The sequence below is a fragment of the Mustela lutreola genome, chromosome 7 (genome assembly GCF_030435805.1).
Source record: "Mustela lutreola isolate mMusLut2 chromosome 7, mMusLut2.pri, whole genome shotgun sequence".
NCBI classification, from domain to species: Eukaryota; Metazoa; Chordata; class Mammalia; order Carnivora; family Mustelidae; genus Mustela; species Mustela lutreola.
The window spans coordinates 63,438,454-63,461,620 of NC_081296.1; the positions used below are offsets into that span (position 1 = coordinate 63,438,454).

At 42.3% G+C, this 23,167-nt stretch overlaps 1 protein-coding gene across 3 annotated transcripts in view; it reads left to right on the forward strand.

Moving 5' to 3' along the window:
- The window catches only part of CDIN1 (CDAN1 interacting nuclease 1), a 203,406-nt gene extending 180,560 nt beyond the window's left edge, over nt 1-22,846 (forward strand). For 2 of the 3 annotated variants that reach the window (XM_059181112.1, XM_059181109.1), the window contains one exon: nt 21,575-22,846. In XM_059181112.1, the coding sequence (XP_059037095.1) occupies nt 21,575-21,704 (130 nt within the window). In that variant the 3' untranslated portion in view covers nt 21,705-22,846. Of the gene's footprint in view, nt 1-14,976; nt 15,082-21,574 lie in introns of all 3 variants that reach the window. The other variant, XM_059181110.1, reaches the window with a different exon arrangement.
- The last annotated feature ends 321 nt before the right edge of the window (nt 22,847-23,167 follow it).

Consider the following 23,167-nt stretch of genomic DNA (forward strand, 5'->3'; position numbering starts at 1 on the left):
GAACTAGGGGCCACATCTATGTCGTCCCAAGGCAGGGATTTTTACCATCTAACCTCCTTATCCCTTCACCTCTCTATATACAAGTGATGACAGATTCTAATTTAAAAAGTTGTTCAGGGGCACCTGGGTGGCTCAGTGGGTTAAGCCGCTGCCTTCGGCTCAGGTCATGATCTCAGGGTCCTGGGATCGAGTCCCGTATCGGGCTCTCTGCTCAGCAGGGAGCCTGCTTCCCTCTCTCTCTCTCTGCCTGCCTCTCGGTCTACTTGTAATCTCTCTCTGTCAAATAAATAAATAAAATCTAAAAAAAAAAAAAAAAAAAAAAAAATTTAAAAAGTTGTTCAGCCCTTTACTGTTGGAATATCCCATCTCCTGTTGTTCCCAGAGCTGCATTAAGATTACAATGAATATACGTTAACTCCCCAAATCTATAGGTTAACTAATATTAGGTAAGTTGCTATGTTCTTAGCTTAGCCCTGCTGTGGTAATCTACATCTTTAAACCTTTTACTAATTCTGAAACAAATTGATTTTAATGGTACTATAAATAAAATCAGTTCTGTCACTTAAGGATTGATATGTTTGTTTGAAACATATTAAATGTCCTTTTAATTTCATTTCCAGTGTGTAGTTGTAGGAATCCTAGAAGACCAACATCAGATTCTATGACATTTCCTATTTCTCTACATAAGTTAGGTTGATTGTATTTATACTTTCTGATAGGAATTCTACAACTTAGAGTTATTAAATTGGACTAAGGCTAATATGCTTTTACTTACCTGAAAAGGTAAAATGTTGCCCCGTATTTAAAGAGAAATAATAATTATATTTTTTAAAGCTGAATAGTTTGAACTCAGACGTGATTTTTAAAAATTTTTTTTAAACTCTAATTAGTCCAACCTGACACATACAAATTAATGTTACTTTTGGATGTTTGGGGATGCCTGATAAAAATCCCATTGTACAGAATTTAAAGGTTTGTGGACACAAAAGGAGAACTACCCTCTCAGGGGTTATGGCATCAAAAGGTAAAATATCTCCATTAGTTTCACAACAAAATTATAACCTGAATTTATTTTAATAACGTTTAGCAATTAAATCAAATTCGTAACATTTATTTTATTTTTTTTTTTAAAACAACAACTTTTATTTTTAAGCTTTTATTTTCTTATTACAAGAATAGTGCATGTTTATTTCAGATAAGCAAAAAGAATATCACTACTGCCCCCATTACAATTGTCAATATTTTGGTTTGGTGACCTGCCTGTCATTTTGCTTTGCATCTGGTTCCTAACTACTGTTTTCAACCTGGACTTTAATATAGCATGTATATTTCCCAATATCCCTAACACCATTTTAAGAGTCATTTTTTGGTTACCTAATATTTCATCATCCAGACAAAGCATAACTTAGCCAGTTTTCTGTCTTCAGATACAGAGCTTATCTCCAGAAAAGTTACATAATCATACTCTTAAATCATGATCATGTTCATTTCCACACACCCCTACCTAAACTGGGTGTTAACTTTGTGAGCTGCTGTTGTCTTTTTCTCAGTCCAGCTTGTCTTGGGCACTTTACTTCTGGTTTCTGCGCTCATGCACAGCTAAACTGATTGTTCACCAAGATTCGTGCATTCAGGTAGTTTGAAACAAATTTTAACTCTGGATAAGTGAATATAAAAATCACCTATAACCCTCCTGACCAAAGATAACTACTGTGGACATTTTTACACAGTATCTTTTTCTATATTTAAATATAAGCCTTGGGGTGCCTGGGTGGCTCAGTGGGCTAAGCCTCTGCCTTCTGCTCAGGTCATGATCTCAGGGCCCCGGGACTGAGCCCGGCATCAGGGTCTCTGCTCAGCAGGCAGTCCGCTTCCGCCCCTCTCTCTGTCTGCCTCTCTGCCTACCTGTGATCTCTGTCAAATAAATAAATAAAATGTTAAAAAAAAGATTAAAAAATATATATTCAAATTCGTAACATTTAAACACACTAATAATACTGAATCTTTTTATCTCTTTATAAGAGATAAGTCACCAGTGTAATAGGGACTGTACGGTAAAATGGTACAGCAGAACTTTCTAAGCTCCCTCTGCCCTCCCTGGATAAGAAGTCAAACCTCAATCCTAACTCTAGCCCCTAAGTCTCTGGAACTCGCTTAGCTTTCGTAAATACCTCAGCCTCTTAAGTAATCCATATAAAATGTATGGCTGGTGCTATTTTCTCATGAGGGGGTAGGGGAACAAAAAGTACGTTTACAATTTGGTCATTGAATCCGGATTTCTCCTTTCAGCCTTACCCAGATTAGCAAAGTAAAACACTGCCTTTTCCCTTGTTTCCCAAAATTTAAAGAAGAGGCTGCAAAAGTTCCAAATCTTTTGTACTGCCTGTCCCTAGTACCTCAATTCCCTGGATAATTACTATCATTTCACTCTGGGTAATTTATATATAGTTGCCTGAAGAAACTTAACTCCTCTCTTCCTTACACACACACACACACACACACACACACACACGGTGAAGGGTTCCAAAATTGTAAACTGTTTTCTTAAGCTAATTCTATTCAATCCTTTAAAATAAAGCTATCAAAGCATTTTAAATAAAACTTCATCAAACTATACTAAGCACTTTGAAAAAGGAGATGAGCGTTGAGGAAATATATACCCTAAATCTTCTGTGACTTTTGTTTTTCATGGATTTGTTTTTAAATCTGTATATAGTCCAACAAACAAAATGAAGACACAAAATGAGAACTTCTGCTGTTACACTATTGCACACATTTTTATATTTGCTGAATGAACAGCATTCATCCTGAGTTTCAGTAAAAGGGCAACCCTTTGTTAAGCATCTCTGAGTCTAAATATCAGTCTAAAAGGCTTCTTCTTAAAATTATGCCCCACACATGATATCCTTCTTCTTCATGGAAATTACTATTTCCATCTTCTTAAATGTCTGATCCTGTGCTAGAAAGCTTAAGAGCATCTGACCATCTGAAGGCATTATAGTGAGTCTTCAAAATATGGCACCGGGGCGCAGCCCTACCAAAGAGAGATCCAGTCCAGATTACCCAGTGCATAATCTTGGCGGAGATAAAAGAATTCTTTCAAATATGACTATAGTCTGTTTCTGCCAAACCTGCACTTGGTCCATAAACAAGCCTAAATGGCATTATAAATGTGTCTGTAGCTCAGGGTGATTGATCTGTGTTGGATAGATCATGAAAATAGACAGAAGGCACAAGGGTTCCTTCCCTGTGGAAATCGTGCTGGTAAATTGCCATATGTGTCCCCGTTAGGAGCCTAGCTGAACTGATTGTGGACGTAACAACTTTACAGACCGGACTTTGGGTCTCTTGAGATCGTCAGTGTCTATGAAATCTAAAATAGCACCTTGATCTTGAGTCTCAAGCACAGACTTTGGCAGGGGATCGGGGCTGTTGCCAGGGAGCTCTCTCAGTGCTAAATTCTAAGTACGTCTTACCCAGGGTTGTTGTCGTTCAGCAATCTGGTTAGAAGTGGATGTGTGTTAACCTGAGAGGGAAGGTAGGAATGCCGCTGTTCTAATCTTATATGCCACAGAGGTTGAGATGATAAATTTAAACTTAAAAGGTAAAAGTCCCAATCACATTTTCTTGTAAAACTATTGCAGCAAACTCTGTGAGAGAAGACCTGTAAGTGTGAAAAGCAGTGACTTGAACTTCCCTCTGAACATGCCAGTTATAAACCAGTGGCTCTCCTGCTGGGGTAGCTTGGGGAAGCTCTCGAAGTAAACAAAGGCAAATGATTAAGTAAAGCGAGTAATAGCACTATTTCTAAAACCATTCAGCCCATACTGTGTATGCCATTAGGTTCAAGACCTAGACCAGACCTCAGGGAAATAGCTGTGCAGAGATACTCCACATAACTCTTCTGCCTGCCATTCATTTATTCAACAAACATTTATTCAATGTCCACTACGTGCCATACACTGCTAAATGCCAGGTAATGCGAAAGCAGACAAGGTACTGCTTTCATGCAACATTGTGTCTCTGGAAGTGAAACATGACATATAAATACGTAACTGTAACGTCTCTTAAATTTAGTGTTTGGCGATGAGAGACCTGTTCACTTGGCCATTTTGCTTTCTGGATCCCATAGAATCGTAAGCCCCATAAATCAAAGTAAGTTGTATAAATCCAAATGTTTTACAGTGTTTATAGCCTATATTTGTAGTTCTAAATATCTCATTAAAAAAAGAAATAGCAAGCCTACGGTGCCTGGGGAGTCTCAGTCCGTTAAGCCTCCAACCCTTGATCTCAGCTCAGGTCTTGATCTCAGGGTCACGAGTTCAAACCCAGTACTGTGTTCCACACTGGGCATGGACCCTACATTAAAACATTAAAATAATAGCAAGCCTAGTTACTATTTATAGAAGGCATTGAACCTAATACTAGGGATTTGTTATTTAGTATCCAATATTGAATGAGAGTTTGCCACAATTAGTTGGTCATTTTTTTTTCTTTCTCCTTCCCCAAATGTTTCTTTAAATAGTGATAAGAATCTATTTTTGGTTTCTTTAAATAGTGATAAGAATCTATTTTTGGTTTCTTTAAATAGTGATAAGAATCTATTTTTGCAGTAGCCCTCTTGTATAATGAAGAGTAGGGCTTTCACTGTCATTGGCATTAAATTTTGCTAGTCTGGCCAGGACTTCTTAGCTACAACAACTGCCCAGAAAAGTAAGGTCTTTTGCAAGTGTGGGGCACTCACAGATTACTTCAAATGTTGCCTTGCATTGGCCTTAGTGTGGCCTGTTAGTTCAAGCCCTAAAAATAAACACCTATTAATCAGCTAATGTCAACATGGGTGGACCAGCTCTCTGACTGCAGGGACCTCCGTCTAACCTCCTTCAATAGCTTATGTCACCCAGGATGAGGCAGTTTGCATCCAGGAATGCCTCTCAAAGAAGACCATCACAAGCTTAACTAAATGTTTAAAATAACCTCCGTAACTCCTCTCCCCACTGACAGATTGCTTTCAGCTCGATGGAATCAGACCACAGGCCCGGCCCCAGTGGCCTACGTGGGGCCAACTTGGAGCCGACAGAGTCTGCAAAGTAAAGCTACGGGTTTGGAGTAGCTCTGCCTTGTCTTGCTTTTAATCAAAAAACAACCAGAAGGGAACTCACTCCTGGAAGCCCTTATCTCCAAAAAATTTCACCAATGACTCCTATTAAGTAGGGTAAGGTTGCTGCGTAAGCCACTAAGGAAACTGTGAGCTGCTGGCCTCATGCAGGCAGAATTCTCAAAGAATACAAACTGGAGGAACCCCGCGGAGCAAGGCTGTGGCTGTTTACATACTACAGACTTCGTCCCAAGGACTCCAGAAAGTTGAGCCCTCGGGATAGTTTTGTGGTATTTTTTGAATGGCAGCCTTTTCTCTGTGTGGACTGGAAATGTGGGTGGAAGGGGAAAGATTTGTTTTAATGTATACTTTTCTTTAATGTGTTTACCCCCCCAAATAAGTGAGCTATAGTAGATACCCTGGCCCTGCAAAAGTAAATATTTAGCTCAGAAATTCCACACAGAAACATAGCCTTGGGTTTCATGAAAGAGGATCCCCCTGGGGCAAAGGGCTGATGTGTCTGCAGTGTGGTGGGATCCGTGGGAAGAGGTGCCCTCTCCACTCGTGCCTACCATACCCTCAGCCCTCAAAATGCTTCAGTCAGCTGGACAGTGCCCCTCTGGCCCTCAGCAGCCCCACTCCCACCCAAGTTCTCCAGCCCTGTCTTCTGCCAAGCCCACGGTCTTGTTTTTTCCAGACCTCTTCCACACTGCCTCAAACACCTCCATGCCTTTTTTCATCTCTCTGTCTGCAAATGCCTGTCTCTCTCCTGGAAGCCTCTTCCCTTACTTAGTGAACCTTGATTTTCAAGACTTTCTCCCAAGGTCGCCTCATCTCTGCTCCCGGCCTTCCCTGGCCTTCTTCGGACTACCATCTGCCGTCTGCCCTGTTCTCTTACAACCTTGGTCTCCTCATGCTACCTTTTAACCCGCCAGTCTCCCTTATGGCTGAGAGCACCTGGAAGACAAGGGTGGTGTTCTTGTCCTTGTGGCTCCCCTGGAACCTGGCAGCATTTTCAGGAAGGCAGCAGGTGATATTGCCTCTGTCATGCAGTGAGGACAAAAGGGAGGTCAGCCTTGCACAGGGCCTGGAACACCAGACAGGATAGTCTGGGTCTGCGGGTGCTCCGAGGTGCTCCTATGTGGTCTTTAGAACCAGAGTTCACTAAAGTGTGACCTGGCCTTGGGATCCCACCGTGTAGTTTGCCACACTCACATGGTCCTTCACCTGTTTCCAAAAAAAAAAAAACCTACCCTTGGTCTAATATTGCTTTCCTACAATTATCCAATAAGCAGCTTTTCAATCACAAGAAAACAGAGATTGGCCACCTTTAGAAAATACTGCTCGCTGCTGAGCTTCCTGAAGACCCATTATGTGGTCCCCATCTGTTCTAAGGGCCAGCCATGGGGTCCCGAAAGTCTCTTTGTGTTACTTTTGTCAGGACAATCTGAGTTCCTGATTGTTTCCTGAGTGAGAAGTTTCCTGAGTCTTTAAGTATTAGATTAAGATGATCAACATGGTTCGTTCATGGTTCTCATTTTTTTAGATAATAAAACCATTTGTTACAGAGATGAACTATGAGAGTTTTCACAAGGCCCTTGGTCTGACAGGAAATAGTTTAGGATAAGTACAATGAAGCTTCACAACCTTGCCCTGAAATTGGTGTGTGCAGCCCCCCTCTGTCATGCAACCCGGGACCTAAATATGGAAACAGGCACAGGGGTGTCCTGTCATGAAGAACAGGAGCCTCTATTTAAATAAAACTTAGATCACTGACATCACTCAGGTTTTCTCTCCTGTCTCTTTTGAAGTAGTTTTTCCTGGTCACATGATGCTGATGGGCCTTTCTTTTTAAAGGCAGGAATGACTGTGAAGTGACCTTTCCTGCCTTAGGGCTCAGAGAAGCATCTAGTTGAATTATAAAGGTGGTTGCTGTTCAACTCTCCCTTACTCACACTCCCTCTCCCTTGGTTCCTCACCTTGACTTTTTCTCCCTGGGTTAAGCCTAGGTAAAGGACTTCCGAGCCCTGCCTTGATGAGTACTTGGCTGTCCAGTTTTCTTCTTGTTAGTGGATTTATTCCCAGTCCTCCTGAGATAAATCTACACATTCATGGACTGGGAAGGGGGGAGTAAAGGTTGCGGAAGTTTCTTTATCAGATTCTACTCTGGGGTAGAATTTTTGTAATGGGGCAATAATGAATATACACAAGTTGAAGTGTTATGAAGCTTATTGATTCTCCAATCCACCTTGACTCCAGGGTGCAAATGCTATGAGGCCTGCTTTCTGGATAGACAAGTTAAGACACAGAAGTTAAAAACGGGAGGTATGTGAAGATGACGGTCTTCAGCCTCCATATTTTATAGGAGAGGGAGGACTTATTGCCCATGGAAGAATCCCAAAGTAAAGGGTTTGTATTGAAACTAGACACTAACGGGGACTCCCAAGCTCAGGACCACGTAAGGTAGCTGTTCAGAGAGGGAGCGTGACAGGGGACAGATCTGGGTTGGTGCCTTGGCCACCTTGGAGCTTTATCTCCTTGTGTGATAAAGAACTTGACCTCTCTGCATTTGTGTTTTGTTTTCCAAAATGGCCCTGTTAGAACTTCCGACCTCATGGGCCCATTGCAGGTATTAAATGGTGTGTAGGAAGTGGCCCGCACAGTGTTAGGCAGGAGAAAGCACTCAGTATCCGTGTTCTTCCTGGTCACCAGGGTCCCTTGAGCAGAGCTCTGTAATCGTTTTCTCAACACGAAAATAGAAGCACTCCTATTAGCCATTCATAGCTTTTGTTTTAAATGAGACCACGCCTCCGAAGAGCTGAGGAGTGGTTGGCCTGTAGTGATGGCTCAGTAGCTGCTGTCAGGATTGCGGTTCTGGCAATTCTCAACAGGACTGTCGGTGGTATTATTTCACTCTGGGAAGTAATGGTCTGTCTCTCCTACCACTTCTAAAGATGGGGGCTACTTCTACCATATGGGTCCATCAAGCATTCTTTGAATCTAAGGGACCTGAGTCAGAAATGGGGTTAACAACAGGGCATTACGTGCACTAGAATGCCTTACTCAAGTTGTATTCAGAAGGAGATCAAATAGAAAAATTACTCATGAAGCCCGGACCTGGGGAATGACTCAAAACCCAAAGAATGACAGATAAGATATCTTCCACCATGCAAACCCTCAACTCGACCCTAACCTACCCAGGAGGGCCCGCCAGCCCTCTCCAGCATTAAGTCTGTTTCAAGTGATTCCCAACTTCCCTCCCTCCCATGGGTCTGCCTGCTCGCAGCTATCCTGTCCGCCTCACTGCCCTTCTTCTGGAGCTGGCCCAGGGGGCCTTTTCACTCTGAGTTTCCCTCCTCACTCAGAAGCTGTCCTGGCTCAGAGCCTCGAGTTAGGGATCCATGAACTACATCATGCCTTTATACACAAAATCAGGTAGGATCTTTATGGGCTTACATTTAAAATTTCCTAACTATCTATTTGACCTCCGAGGTTCAATTTAACAATAAAGTAAGGACATATGGTCTCTGAACTTCCCTGAGCCCCACTTTCTATTTGTTTCATTATTTTATCGTCCCATGCCTCTTTTGTCCAGAGGCTGGGCATAAATAAATGAAAAGCCTTACCCCAATATAGTGCCCTCAGACTCTCCTTTTCTTAAAGGTGCTCTGTTGGAGAGGGCACAAAGCTCATTCTGTAGAGCTTTTGTGTGGCAGAGTAAAGCCGTGAGGGGAACACAGGCGGGGGCCCTCCTGTTGAACTTGGGAACAGGGGCACCGCAGGGATGGTATTTGCGGTTGACCGAGTGCAAATCCATGTGTCATACACAAATACAGTTCACTTTAATAGTTGGATATCTTCTCACTCATCTTAAACACCTTGAGGTATTTGGAAAGGGAGGAAGAAGTAAAACAGATGAGCCGGCTGAGATACCGCCCAGGAGAGGTAGTACTTCACTGTGATTGACGTTTTTACAACCTTATCTTCTAGATAAAAGCTACAGTAAACAAAAGCCTACCTAAATTGATTGTATTTAAAGGACTTGGAGAGCCACCCGTGGGCAGCAATTGGCTCCTGGATGTTTAGTTTTTCTCCTCAGCAGCCAATTCCCGCCCACCTCCCTTCAGGACCACAAATACCAGGGGTGTCCCTTCCAGGGAGCAGTACTCACACATCCCACCAGATTTTAAACCACAGCATCCTCTCTTCCCACTAACAAGCTGGAAAAAACCTAGATCCTGAAGAGCGGAACCTCTGGGACTAGCTCTTCAGAGTACACAAGTGGGCATAATCTTAAGGCTCATCTTCTCTCTAAAAATTTCCTTTTTTTGTCTCCAATTGCATGTTATCACTCCTAGCATCTCCCGGGACAGGAGCTCTACACAGTGTTCATCCATGCATTCTGGTATCTACTCAGCCAGTATTTACTGGCTGACCCCTGTGGGCTCCTGATACACAAGCTACCCTGTAGAGTTTACATATTCTGGAAGTGTTTGATACCTGCAAGACCGGATTATCCATATATTTTATTTTTCCCCCCAAGAGTCCTGTTTTGTTTCCTATTACCTGGCCTTTTCTTTTCTTTTTTTTTTTTTGCTAAGGACCTGGATGGTTCCAACTTCTACTCCCCCACCTCCCCGCAATCCAGCCTTTACCTGCCTTCATGGATCTGTAAAAATTTGGAGTTTTGCTTTTGAGGATTGTGTTAGTTAGCTGACAAGCTTTTTCTTATCGTGAAATATTTATTGTGAGAGAAAATTTTAACTACCCATTTAGAGCAAGTTGGGATTTGACATACCTGAAGCATTGTGTCACATTTGGTTAATGATAGATTTATAGGGCAACGTGTATCAGCCTTAATCCTTTAGTTATTTGACTTTGCCAAGGATGAAAATTCCAATAATTTTTTATTTTAAGCAGACTTTTATATATCCAGAACGCATAAATCTCTTTGTGCCTTGAGATAAACGTCTGCCTGAACTCTGGGTTACCCTGTAATCTTTTGAGACCTGAGCCAAGAAAAGAGAGACCCCATTCCCCTCTACCTAATAAAGACTGTGTGACAAAACCTATTTGGAGTAGGCAATATTTAATAAGAAAACCTTTTCTATTTTATAACACATTTCTAAATTTAGTGTTTAGAAAGTTAGAAATGCAGAGTTCAGAAATAACCTCAAAATTTATTAGAGCAAGTCAGGGGTAGACTTTAACTGGTAAACATCGAAATGGGCCATTTGTGCCAGTCAGCCCAGGCTTTACCTGTATGATGATCACTATCCATTATTATGGTCATCCTATCAATTATAAAATCTCTGGCCTCAAACACTAAATCAGGTGAAATGATGGGTTTGCCTTTGGCATGTTTCCCTGGGGAAATAACTGAGAAAACATAATAATTCACACAACCAATTTTGTAAAGTACCCCCAACTTTTGGAAGAAGGCTGGGGTATAAATTCTAATAGGTATAATTTGTACCCAAGGTCCCCCTGAAGTGCTCCTAGTACTTAAATGCTTTCAAAGTAAACATGACCTTGGGTGCTTTGTGACTTTTAGGGTTTAGGACTTTGGTATTTCTCTCTTCCCATTTGAGGAGATGCTATCCATTCCATACATCCTCATTTGAAACAGAAACCAGGTCTATCAGACTTAAGTTTATCCCCTAGTTTCATAACAAGACAGTCTCAATATGCATCTGATCCCACCATTTCTTGACGTGTCTCTGGCCTCTAATCACACTCTTCCTTCTCCCCCCAAAAGGTGACTCTATAATGGAGAAAATTAAAAGGGCCATTTTATGGATCAATGCAACTTACCTGAGCTCTCCTTGTCTAGGAAGACTTTTAGAGTGCCATTGTGTCATTGTACTTAATCTTTTTGCTGTGGACCTTTTAATATTTTATGTATTCAATTGATAACTTCTATTTTACACCTAAAATGTAAATAGATTTTGATCCCATATTATGGAAAGAAGTTGTAAGCTATTTAAGGAGATGGGGGAGGTTTTTGTGACTTGTGCTCTGTGCAGGATGGGTTTGCAGGCTTGTGTGTAGTTCTGTGGGGTTTTTTTGAGTTGAAAATATTTATTAAACACCTTGAAGGAAATAACGAGTCCACTGACATCCTGCATCACAGGCAACTTGCATGAGACACATGTTTGGTGCTTTTTAAACTTTAGAAATACCCACATGCAGAAGAAACATCTTCCAGAATCCTTGTGCCCAATAATAGTGTCATCACAGAAAATGGGGACTAAATTCTGCTTAAAATGGTTACCTTCAGAAGACATTTTGGATAAAGATGATGGGATAATTCCTAACTAGCCCCTTGTTGTGTTTTGGGTCCCTTGTATTTTCTATTTGCAAAGATCTGCATCACACCCATTTTATAGACAAAAGAACTGAGGCAGGGACAGAACTGGCCATGACCACATGAGCTTGTCCTGTTCTGCTGTGAAGCCACGTGCAAGCTTGGACAAAGATTCATGTGCGTGCACGCACATGTACATTTCAATTCTTGGTAGATAAAATACAGCACGGCTGACCCAGTCCCAGGAATAAGCATTTCTCTAAGGAAACCCATATTAAAGACTGGAGATGAAAGACAAGCGAGCTTCTGCCATTGGTTTCCATCCCACTCATCTCTGTTTTTCTCTTGTGAGAGGAAATTCACGACAGGCCACAGAGACAGTTAAGTATGGCATCTAAGCATATCCAACACAGGACAAAGTGGAGTGGAAATTAAGCACTTTTCCAGGCAATTTAATGTCGACGTGAAAATGCCAAGTTATATAAACATCAAGGAGAATTTCAGGTGGTTGTGGTTGTATATTTATATACATTTTAAGTTTTCTTCAAAATAAGGTATTTTCTGTTTATTTTCTGTGTGGCATAAAGACCTGACGTGAAATGAGTACTTATAGCTTTCCTTTTTTATTTTCAAAATTCTAGTGAGCCGCTGTTACAAAGAGCTAGAGTTTTATTTTTAATAACAGCACTATGAATGGAGGGAGAATATTTGTAACTAGGGTTCTCTCCCTTTAGTCATTTCATTTTTGCAAACCCAGACTTACCAAACAAGAACGTAAATAAAACAAGCAAGTTAATATTTTTATTTCACCTCTAGAAACTGCAGAAAAAGAATATTTGCATTGTATATTAAATTGACCGTAGTGCCAGAACCTTACAATGCTGTATTACCTGGTCACTAATCTGTTATTATTGTACACGTATTTACATACACATCTTGCATATAAACATGTGCAAGCATATTTCAGTTGGACTGAGAAGTTATTTACAACTCTGTCTGAGATACATACAACAGTGATTAACAAGTACATAACCAATCTACGACATGCAGATTAAAATGAAATAAACAGTGGGAGAGTTTATTTTAAAACAATTACAAGATGTTTTCTATTTCTCGGCCGTCCTGAACTCTGTGTTTGAGAATGCATTCTTCATGAAAACCACATGCAAGTCTTTTTGATGGTGAAACCATTGACTTCCAACAGCCACATGTCTGCACACATCCTCAGAAGATAGTGCAGAGCCCACATAGCAACTCAAAAGGAGAAAGAGAAAAAACTTAGAATATATATTCTGGGCTGTTCTTCTTCTGGAGAAGGATTTTTTTTTTTAATTTACCTGTGAATTTAAATAAAAGATTTGTTTCAGAAACCAAGATTTGAATCAACACAGTTTTTATTTTTGTTTGAAGGCCCTCATGGACAAGAGACTTGACTAAACTCATCAAATCCTTGCATAGTCCTCTTGTTATCCTTCACTTGAAAACTGTTTCTTGTGTCGATCCAGACTTATACTGTGGACCCCTAGTGCATCGAAAGTCCTTTTTTATGTAGTCATGGTGATTTAGCTCATTGCAAAGGGAAGTATTAGATCAACCTCATGAGTTTCCCGTATTCTATGTAGTAGAGAGGCAGATTCTGGAATACATGAATCCCACCACTTCCATTTCCTATTACTGAAAGTGGTAACAAGCATAGCATGATTATTGGTTTTTTTTTTTTTTTGAGAGATGTGATTTTTCTCTTAGAACTTGGGCTCTGGGCAAACATAACAATCATAAGCTACATCGCTATACTCAAGATATTTTAGGAGCAAAAATGGGCCTTTGGGGTTCATTGCACAACCCTCCTTGGAAGTCTGAACCTCCTTTTCTGGAAAAACAAATCTCCAGCTGATACGCTCACTTAGACCCGTTGCTTTCCTCAGTTTTCCTCATAACTTATTCCAGCTGTTTATTTCCATTTAGGTGAACAGGCTGAGGCAGTGTTCTGGATTTACTCCTCTTTCCTCATGTTTAGATTCCGCCCCATAACTTCTGAATCCCTTCACAGCAGGGAGACCTCTCTCTCCTCTGAACTTTATGCAGTGATTCAGTAATTCTCATTCCCTCGTTTACTTTACTGATTGTCAGATGCTTTCAATAGGCTCCCTCAAATGTAATCATTTTAATTTACCTGAATTGTAAGTCGCTTTTCCATATACTGCCTAAACACTGTGACACTTAAATCGAAACGAGTAGCTAGATAAACTTTTTCGTGTGAAACTATTGACTTCACACTTGAAGAATTATTCCTTGTAGACAGGTGAATCTCCACTCCTATGCTGGGCTTTTGATGAGTCGCCTGCCTTCCGGGCCCCTGCCTGGCTCTCTTTTCCAGGGGCTGTAAATATTTTTCCACAATTGAATGACTGTTAGAAATTGCTGTGTAAATATAAGGCACAGTGAGAGACCGTATAGTGTAGTAGTTACAAGTACAAGCCAGAGAGCCAGATTGCTGGAGTTCAAAGCCTCCCCTTTTTTGCCTCCTGTTTCTTCTCCTCTGTGAAATGGGGACACTCCTAGGTTGCTTGTGAGTATCAGATCTGTACATGGAAAAGGCCTTGCGACACTGCCTGTCGTGTGCTAAGTGTGGTGGTGATGTTACCTCTTTAGCGTTGGTTATTGGAATCATATCATTTTATATGTGTATTTCTTCTAAGATTTTATTTTTAAGTAATCTCCGCATCCAACCTGGGGCTTGAACTTACAACCATGACATCCAGAGTCACGTGCCCTACCGACTGGGCCAGCCAGGCCCTCCTTGATATGTGTTTTTAGACAAAGACACTATAATGTCCGGTCAAGGACACCAACCAGGGAGTTACTGGGGCTAATTTAGCAAAAATGGTTTCTAACAGTGATTAGAAACCTGACTTCCTCCATCTACACCTTTCATTTCAGCACTCTGTGAAGAAGCCTAAAGGAAAAGGCTAACGATAGACACTTAATCTTCTTCCCTTTTCTCCATAAGTAAAAATACCATCCAAGAAATGTCTGCTTTTTAAAAAATAGTATAGAGATGTGGCAAGGAAAGGCAGTGTATTTTTTTTTTTTTTAATAGCTGAGCAAGAGTAAGCAAATCTTTCCTGAATTTAGGGGCCCAGATTTTCTATCCATACCTCTGAGTTTCTCAGAAAATCCTGCAGCGAAAGACATGATTCATAACTCCAATTCTGTCCAACATCCATATTTTGACATCCTAGGGGACTGCCCGAGGATAGCTAAATTCTTCCGGAAAACTAAGCATTTACTCACTGAAGTCCCATTTGTAGAACATCCTTGGTGGCAGTGGCTCTATTACAGAATGCCCCACTCTTTTTAACTTAACAAAACGTAGCCATCTGCTTATCCTGGTCTCTCCTCAGCACCCGTGACTGATGGAGCCTATTTCCCCAACACCAAACAGCCTCAGATGGCCACAGCCGGAGGTTTTTAAACGTCTCTTCCCTCGTCAGAAGTCCCTCACCTTGACTGGCAAGCGTTCTGCCCATCACCCGCCCTCTCACACCCTGTCTCCGTCTCATCCTTGCAGCCTCGGAAGCCCAATAACCAAGCAGCACCGAAACCACAGCCCTGGAGGAAACATCCAGAATATCCAGAATCCTTCATTTTATATATGACTTCTCTCCATCCTTGGGTAACCCCAGTGTCCTAGATATGCAGCAGGCAGAGGTGTTGGCATACAGTCCAAGTTAGGAGCCGGGGAGCTCCATTAGGGTCAAAGTACAGCGTTGTTTTATAACTGATTAGCCTTGATGAAGAGTGGCTACTTGCGGATAATCTCCTCTGGTAACTCCTGCTGTAGATTCTGGATTTAAAATGTAACTGGAATCAAAAGCCACTAGGCCTTTCCATACTGCATATGCGAAGAATGGTCTTTGATTACTCAAGTCCAGCGTGTGTGTTGTTGCTCTAGAGCTAATTAAAGTAACACACGTTTGTTACCCCACTTTTTTCTGTGATTCAGGAGAACAGGCCTAGCCTAACTGGGTTCTCTTCTTTCTTCTCTGTCACGGGCCACATTCAAGACACTGGTCCAGGGAGTGTGGTCTCCTCTGAAGGTTTGAGGAAAGAAACACTTGCAAACTCAGGGGTCATTGGCAGGATTCAGCTCTTGGGTGCTATTGCGCCGAGGGCTCCATTCCTGTCTGATTGTGGGCCACAGGCCACCCTCGCTTCCCTGCCACTCAGGCCTCTCCCAAATGGCCGTTTGCTTCATCAAAGTACACAAGTCGAGAAGGCAAGAGAAAGTGTCTGGTAGCAAGATAGAAGTTTGACTCTTGTAACCTAATCACAGAAGTGACATCCCATCGCTTTTGCTCTATTCCTTGTTAGAAGCAAGTCACTAGATCCAGCCAGCGTTCAGGGGGAGAGTATACGAGGGCCTGAATCCCAAGAGGCAGGGATTGTTGAGGTCAGCTGGGAAGACAGCTGACCATAGAATCAGTCTGCATCTCTTAGCTGCAGCTCAGCACTCCAGATCTGCCACTGCTGTGGGCCTTTCTTCATTTCTGTTGTGGCCCAATTTAGTCTGATGCTTCTCTTGTGAACCTCTTTTCCTATATGTAAAGACTGCTGTCTGTAGAGTGAGTTCTATATGGGATCTGATGCCATACCTAGGAGCCTTTTTCTCTAGCTCATTTTTTACTATAAAGTTGAACCTTGGGGCACCTGGGTGGCTCAGTGGGTTAAAGCCTCTGCCTTCAGCTCGGGTCACAATCTCAGGGTGCTGAGATCTAGCCTCGCATCGGGCTCTCTGCTCAGCAGTGAGCCTGCTTCCTCCTCTCTCCCTCTCTGCCTTCCTCTCTGCCTACTTGTGATCTCTGTCTGTCAAATAAATAAAATCTTTGAAAAAAAAAAAAAAAGTGAACCTTCTGTGTAAAGGACAGGTTAGTTACAAATTTGCTAGGTATTTTCACAAGTCTTTAATATGCCTTACAATTACCCATTTCATAGACACAGCATTCCACCTGTATGTAACATCCACCCATAGAAGTTCTGGCCAGATTAGAACAACGTCTCCCCATCTTGCCAAATGTGGAAATCCTTAAGCAAGTTTTGCTATCCCCCATGTGATTATGGCTGTGCTTTTAGATCCCACCTACTTAGACAATCCATAATGACAGAAAACTACTGTGAATCCTATTTTATCTGCATGTTTATAATAAGACATCTTTATTTTTTCTGTCTGAGGATAGTGCTTGGCGTGCATAAGGCTCTATTATCTCAAGAGGCTCTGGCCCAAGTTTGGGAACCTCTGAGATCTCAGGGCTGGGGTCAAGAATTCAAATGTCGGTTGGGACAGGTAGACCACATTAAGCAGGCAGAGAAGGCAGAGCAAAAGAAATGTGGCTTCTTTGATTTTTTTTCTTGAAACACAAAACCCTCTGCCATTCTCTTTTGCTTTCCCAAATTTGACAGAGGTGGGAGTATGGAGAAATGGGTCTCTGCAAGGACGGTCTGTGGCACCCACACAAAGGTAGATGGCACCTGGTATTGAGCCTCGACCTCAGGGAGTACCAGAGAATGGTGGGGACCACACCAAACCTGAAACATATGTCTTGTCTGAAGGGGGCAACTGTTGCTTAGCTCCAGCTGATTGTTGCCAGATCAACTAATTTCTCAAAAGACGCTGAGTACGCAGGATTTCATATTAAAAAGCAAAATAAAACAAAACAAAACTTATGGGTTGGCTCCATTTTTTTAAAGAATTGATGAAAGCCCAGCCTCAATTTAATAGATCCAGTCACAGAAATGTCACTAATTTGTAAGGCAGCTTACTCTGTGTTCTCAAAAGCTACTTTGGTAGAAAAATTGTTCTTCAAGTTGAATTAATATACAGTTCTGGGTAACTCAGAGACATTACCCTAAGTCTGACTGAGAGCTACAGCATGAATCTAATCCCTTCTCCCCAGGAGTGCCCTAAAAATCAGAGGCTGGTAAATGAGCATGTTAACACCCTACGTGCTTATTTCTAGGTCACACATGCTCTGTTATTCTAACAGTTCCTCAAATATCCTAGCATTCTCCTCTCGATCAATTCCAGTCCAGAGATCTTCCTCTTAAAAACGTGACACCGGAAACCTGCACAACCCTCGAGACATGGTCTCACTGCTGCAGAAGGCACTTCCTCTCTTTTTGGGTCAAGGTCTAATAGGATGTCCCCTGTCAATTGCTACTTTACAGTGAGACAGTCACAGACCCTGCAACCAGACTGCCAGAGTTTCCAAAACTGGTTCTTCCACTTTTTACCATGAGCCCTTTGGCCAGCTGCTTAATTGTTCTGTGCCTCAGTTTCTTCATCTGCAGAATGGGGACATTAATGGCACCTACCTCGTGGAGTGGCGCTGAGAAATAAATGGCTGGATGCGTGTGAAGTGCTTAGAACAGTGTCTGGCACGGAGTAAGTGCCACGGAAGTGGTATTAGGCAACGTTGTAACTGTTGCCATCATTGCCATTTGTAATTTACATTACATTTACATTTGTAATTTACATTACAAATCTGTAAATTTTCCATCCGTGGGCTCATCATGGTCCCTAGTAAAAAGGCCAGGCCATGGCAGTGGATGAATCTTGCCAGCAAGCTTGCTACCGCTGGTCGGCCAGTGATTCAGCGAGCCCCAGAGAGCTGTCTTTTCCTATCGTTATCTCTGTTCCTGCCCTTGAGAGGAGCTGATACCAGCCAGGCACCATGCTAGGCCTGGGGAACACGTGTGTAAATGAAACATGGTCTTCACCCTCGGCAGCATCAAGAATCTAGCAGAGATAATCTCTGGGGTACAGATGTGCACACAACCACACAAGGGTATCCAGCTTTCATTCCATAGTCTCCCATTTAACTTCTCTAAATACTCTAAAATGAGAGGACACCAGAGAGACCCCTTCCACACCCGTTTGTAAGGCTCTTGTTACTTACGGGGAACTTCCTCTTTCATACACACCCTCCAGGTCTGTCCTGGCTCTCTTAACTTCCACGTCCCTTTTCTCCCGCCCCCCCCCCCACACCCCGGAGGTATTTGTTGTTTTTGCACATTTGGTGGTATTTCATTTGCAAGCAAAAGGACTCCCTCACATTCTCTTTCTGCTCCCCGGGAGTCTTTAAAATCCATTTGGATGGAGCCTTTGATCTTCTTACTTGATCACAGATATAGTAACCTTAAAATTATAGTCAACCTTGAAATGTGTTTACAGAATCCATTCAGATAATCCGTATACATCCCATTCCTGAGTGTGTCCGGCTTGTAGGAAGAACTGCAAACCCAGCAGCAGACCAACCTTCTGCTTTGCTCATTCCCTCACACCCACTGACTCCCGTTCCTTTTCAATGCAGTTAACAGTCTCTTTGATTTGTACTGGCCACAAGGTTATGTTTGCCTTCTCAGTGATCTCATTCTTGTACAGTAGTGCCCCAATTAATGGGAACAGGCATCAAAGAGGTGAAATCACTCAACCCACAAGCATGTATACTTGACCTACCTAAAAATTTCCTGGGTCCTGTTTTCTTCCTGGTTTACACCTTTTCAAAAGGAAATGCTAGAGTTAGTTTTTTTTTTTTTTTTAATTATCAACCAAAATGTTCCCTTCTGTTGGTTCAGATAACCAAGGTATTGATTCTACGAAGTCGCTTAATTTGGTCAGCCTCTTCATAAACAGATACGTTGCTAGAAGGTTATCTTGCCAGCCATTTGATAATCTCTGGATCCTGAATTGTGGGAGAAAGCTCAGAGATACAGTCAAGTAGGTATCAGGAACACAGCCAGACCTTGTTCGATCATGAAATTTCCAAATTTGTCACCCTGTGAGTCCCTATTACTTCTGTCCTTCAAAGAACACAGAATTGGAAAACCTTTTCCTACCAGTTGCCATTTACAAGGACAAGTTGTGTTGCCTTGTTTTTTAATTAAGTGCATATTGTTAGAGCTTCTGAGCCACGGGAGGGGCTAGTAGTTCCGAGTTAATATTGTTCCATCCACAAGCCAAGGAAGAAACAGACTTAGATGGTAGAGCCTTACGATATGTCACTACTATATACTGAAAATCATTCAGAGATCTGTGATCCTACCTTCAGGGAGTCCTAGCAGTGAACCACTACAACGAAATGTTCACATTCACAGCCTCGTGAAACCTTTTCAAGTTGCAGAGTTCATCTGTTGCCTCGTAAGTGAAACCAGTCCATTTTCTTGGGCATTGAGGTGTTCCCCAGCCTGGCTTTCCTGCCTGGAAAATGCCATTTTTGCAAAGAGCTGTCATGCTTCGTGTCCTTTGGCTCATGATTTAACTGTTCAGGGAAAGTGCTTGCCGCTCCTACTCTCTCGGCACTGGTGATATGTGTTTTGGTTTTATTAAATCTTTAAAATACTGAGCTTGTTGTTTATGACCCCCATATATTCTTTTGTTCTTTTCCATGACTGGTTAGATCACATTTTTTTCCTCCCTTTGTAAAAATATTAGTGCCTTTCCAAAGAACATCATGGTCTCCCAGATGGCTGCGTAACCCAATGGAGAAATGTCTTGAGCTCAGTGTTAGGTCCGTCGAGGCAGTGACTCGGCTGCTTTTATAGACAGGAGACTCCAAGGCTCCTCAGACACGGTCCTCAGAACTGCGGATCTTCCTGCCCTTGCCAGACTTGTTTGGACAAATCAGACATCATTTACTACTAATCAGAGTTCTCTGTAAAATAGAGGTACCAAATGGTAGATGTCCCAGATGCAGACCATTGTTAGTGCAAGCTATTAAGAAACCCTCTTTGAAATGGAAGCCAGGGCTCACCAGGCTCGTCTGCGGGCAGCCCCGCACACAGGGAAATCTCGTTGAGTCTACTGCTCCAAGGCCACCTCACTGTACACAGCTCCTGGGTCCCCCAGAGCCTCTCCTTTGTAGATGGGCCACCATCTCCTGATTCTGTCCCAAAGTCTGAATTAACCTTGCCTCTGACTCGGCTACCCTACGGATGTGAATCCCCAAATAAACCGTTCCATGACACCCCACTGAACTTGTTCCTGTGCATACAGTATCTTGCAGCCCATACTGTACTATTAGTTTTGGCAAGTATACTACAGCATGTAATAAATCAGTGAAGGAAAAAGCTTTTTGGCCTAACGTGGCTCAGCCTGCCATAATGTCAGAATACAGAAAGCAGTTCTGTTTTTAGACATCCTTTTACTAACCCAACATTCATAATTTATGATTTCACTGCAAAATTCCTGCAACATGACACCCAAAGTAGTGCTGCCCTTTAATTAAGTACTCTCAGTAGGAAAAACGTGAAACTGAAGTGCAAAACCTCTCCGTGTGCACGGTGATGGATAGTGATTACATCTTTATGAACCCAGCCTAGAGGTCTCAACTTCCTGATGGGTGAAGTCGTCTGCAGGGCTACTTCCTGAGTCTGCTGCTAACCAATTTGGAGATAATTTGGAGGCACAATTGAGAAAGATGGGGGTTTTAAGCCAGCGTCTGTCTATACGTCTTCACAAGTCCACACGACCTAATCCATCATCTTCATGATAAGAACCTACAACCCAATTTCACACATATAGAGGTTGTATGCACAGATGAAGGGTCAGGGATGAGGTCTCGCTGAGGGTTCCCTGTTGCCATATGGCTTTGTTTGTTTTTGAAGAGCTGAAAGAATGGATGGCAAAAGGGAGCTCTGCCCTTGAGTGTGCGCATAGAATACGCTAGCCAGAAGATGGCCTTGAGCTGTGCTGCTTTTTACCTTATTCTTCACTCTTTTATTTTCCCCCTTAGTTGGAAACAGACAAGTAGGGTAAGGTGGCACCAAATCTGGTGCTCCCCAGCTCATCAGTGGGGATGTTCTCCATCATCACTTAGGTACTCACATCAGCCCGACTTCAGAACACCTTACTGGAAGGTAATTAGGGCCGTGCGTGCATTTGAGATACTTCAAGTTCCTTGAAAGGTCCCAAGTCTGTCCATGACAGCAGTGGTACTTCTACTGACTAAGCTCATTCCTGAAAGTTCAGCCCTCCGACCCAACTGTAGCAACCAAAACAAAAGCTTTGCACAGTAATGTCACTGAATCGTCTTAGCAATGCTTCCGAGATGACCTTTCTCTAGAATGACATCGATACAATACACACATGCTGTCTTGCCGTGTTTTTGCAGATTCGGACCGGGCTTGGTCATCTATTGGTACGGCTTCATCCAGGAGCTGGACTGTAACCGGGAGCGGGGCATCCTGCTCAAAGCCTGTTTCCCCACGGACATCGTCACCCTGTGCCACAGTGTCGCCTGACCCTGATGATCCTGGAAGAGAAGCCAGGAGGAAGAGGTGAATCCGGAAGCAATTTGACTTTCCTGCCGTGTAAACTCCTGGCAGCATCTGCCCTGAACTTGAGCTGAACTCTTGCTGCCCGTGGCCACACCACTACCTCTTCAGACAAACATATCAAGAGTTTCTGTTTTCCTTCATCCCTTGCTGATGTGAACAGCCAAGAACTACAGACACAACCCACTCATTATCAGCATTTCTGTCTCTGTCAAACAGTTAGTTTACAGATAGTCATAATCTCTCTTCCTTCCGGATGGTTTCTCCTTGTATACTGAACAAAAGAAGAAACGTGGGAACTGAAAGGTGTGATTTTTCAATTCTCCTCCCAGTTCCCGAATCACCCTCTTTCCGCACCCCCCCACCCACCCAAAAGCCTCCATTCATTCTTTCCTCCCTCCTTCCCCTGTTCTCTTCCTATCCACTCACAGGGACCCAGTGTTACATCCCCATCAAGGAATAATCTAACAGATTAGCAGAGTGGAAGACGTGGAGGCTGAAACTCGATTTCTGTTCTCACCTGCAAGGCTTCAGGAGACCTTGATGGTAGCGCATGCTAGTTTTGTCCAGTCTTTACGGTTTCCTGACTTCGCTGGCATTAGGCCAAGCTGAAAAAATATACTTGATGAGAATTTCCTCTTTTTATAATACTTATTTGAACACCAAAGACTTTCTCTTTATCTCCTGTAAAAGTATTGGTTACATTGTGTCTGGAAACCATACTCCTCCTTTGGACTGGGGTGCTCAGGGGAGACCGCTGAAGCGTGGCACCAGCCTGGGCAAAAGTTTATTTTTAAACACGGCTACTTGTCAGTATGTATGGGTAGTCAGTATTTTTAGGAGTACAATTTTTTAAAAGCACATTCTGTGCGCTGCTTTGTATCTGCATTTTATACTACATAATTACATAACACTCCGATAACTTAGGTATTAGCAATGTTCAGCTTTGAATGAATTAAGTGTACCAGAAATAAACCTGGGGTGATTTTTTTCAAATAAGCAAAATAAAAGGGATTTTGTATTTGTTCACTTTAATCTATTCACTTTTTATACCGCAAACCAAACTTCAGTCTAATGGAAAACATCAATAAATTCATTATAAATCTGCAGTTTGGGAGACTAAAAACTTCTCTATTCCCCAAAATGTATTTATAAAATATTTGCCCCCTTGTTGAAAATACATATGTTTTAAAATGTCGAAGATGACTTTGGAATTAACTGAGAACTTCTGCAGACACCTTTAAGTTACATATACTGCTTGCTTCTTTCAAGAGACTAAATATGCCATTTGTTCCTTGTTCATTTGGTACCTAAAGGAGGTTTGCAAAAGTCTGCCAGCTGCCTCTCCTTTTGAAGGACTCAGACACGTCCGGTCCAGACGTGTGGATTTGAACTCTGCTGTGGGTTGCACTAAACAAAAAAGGAAGGAG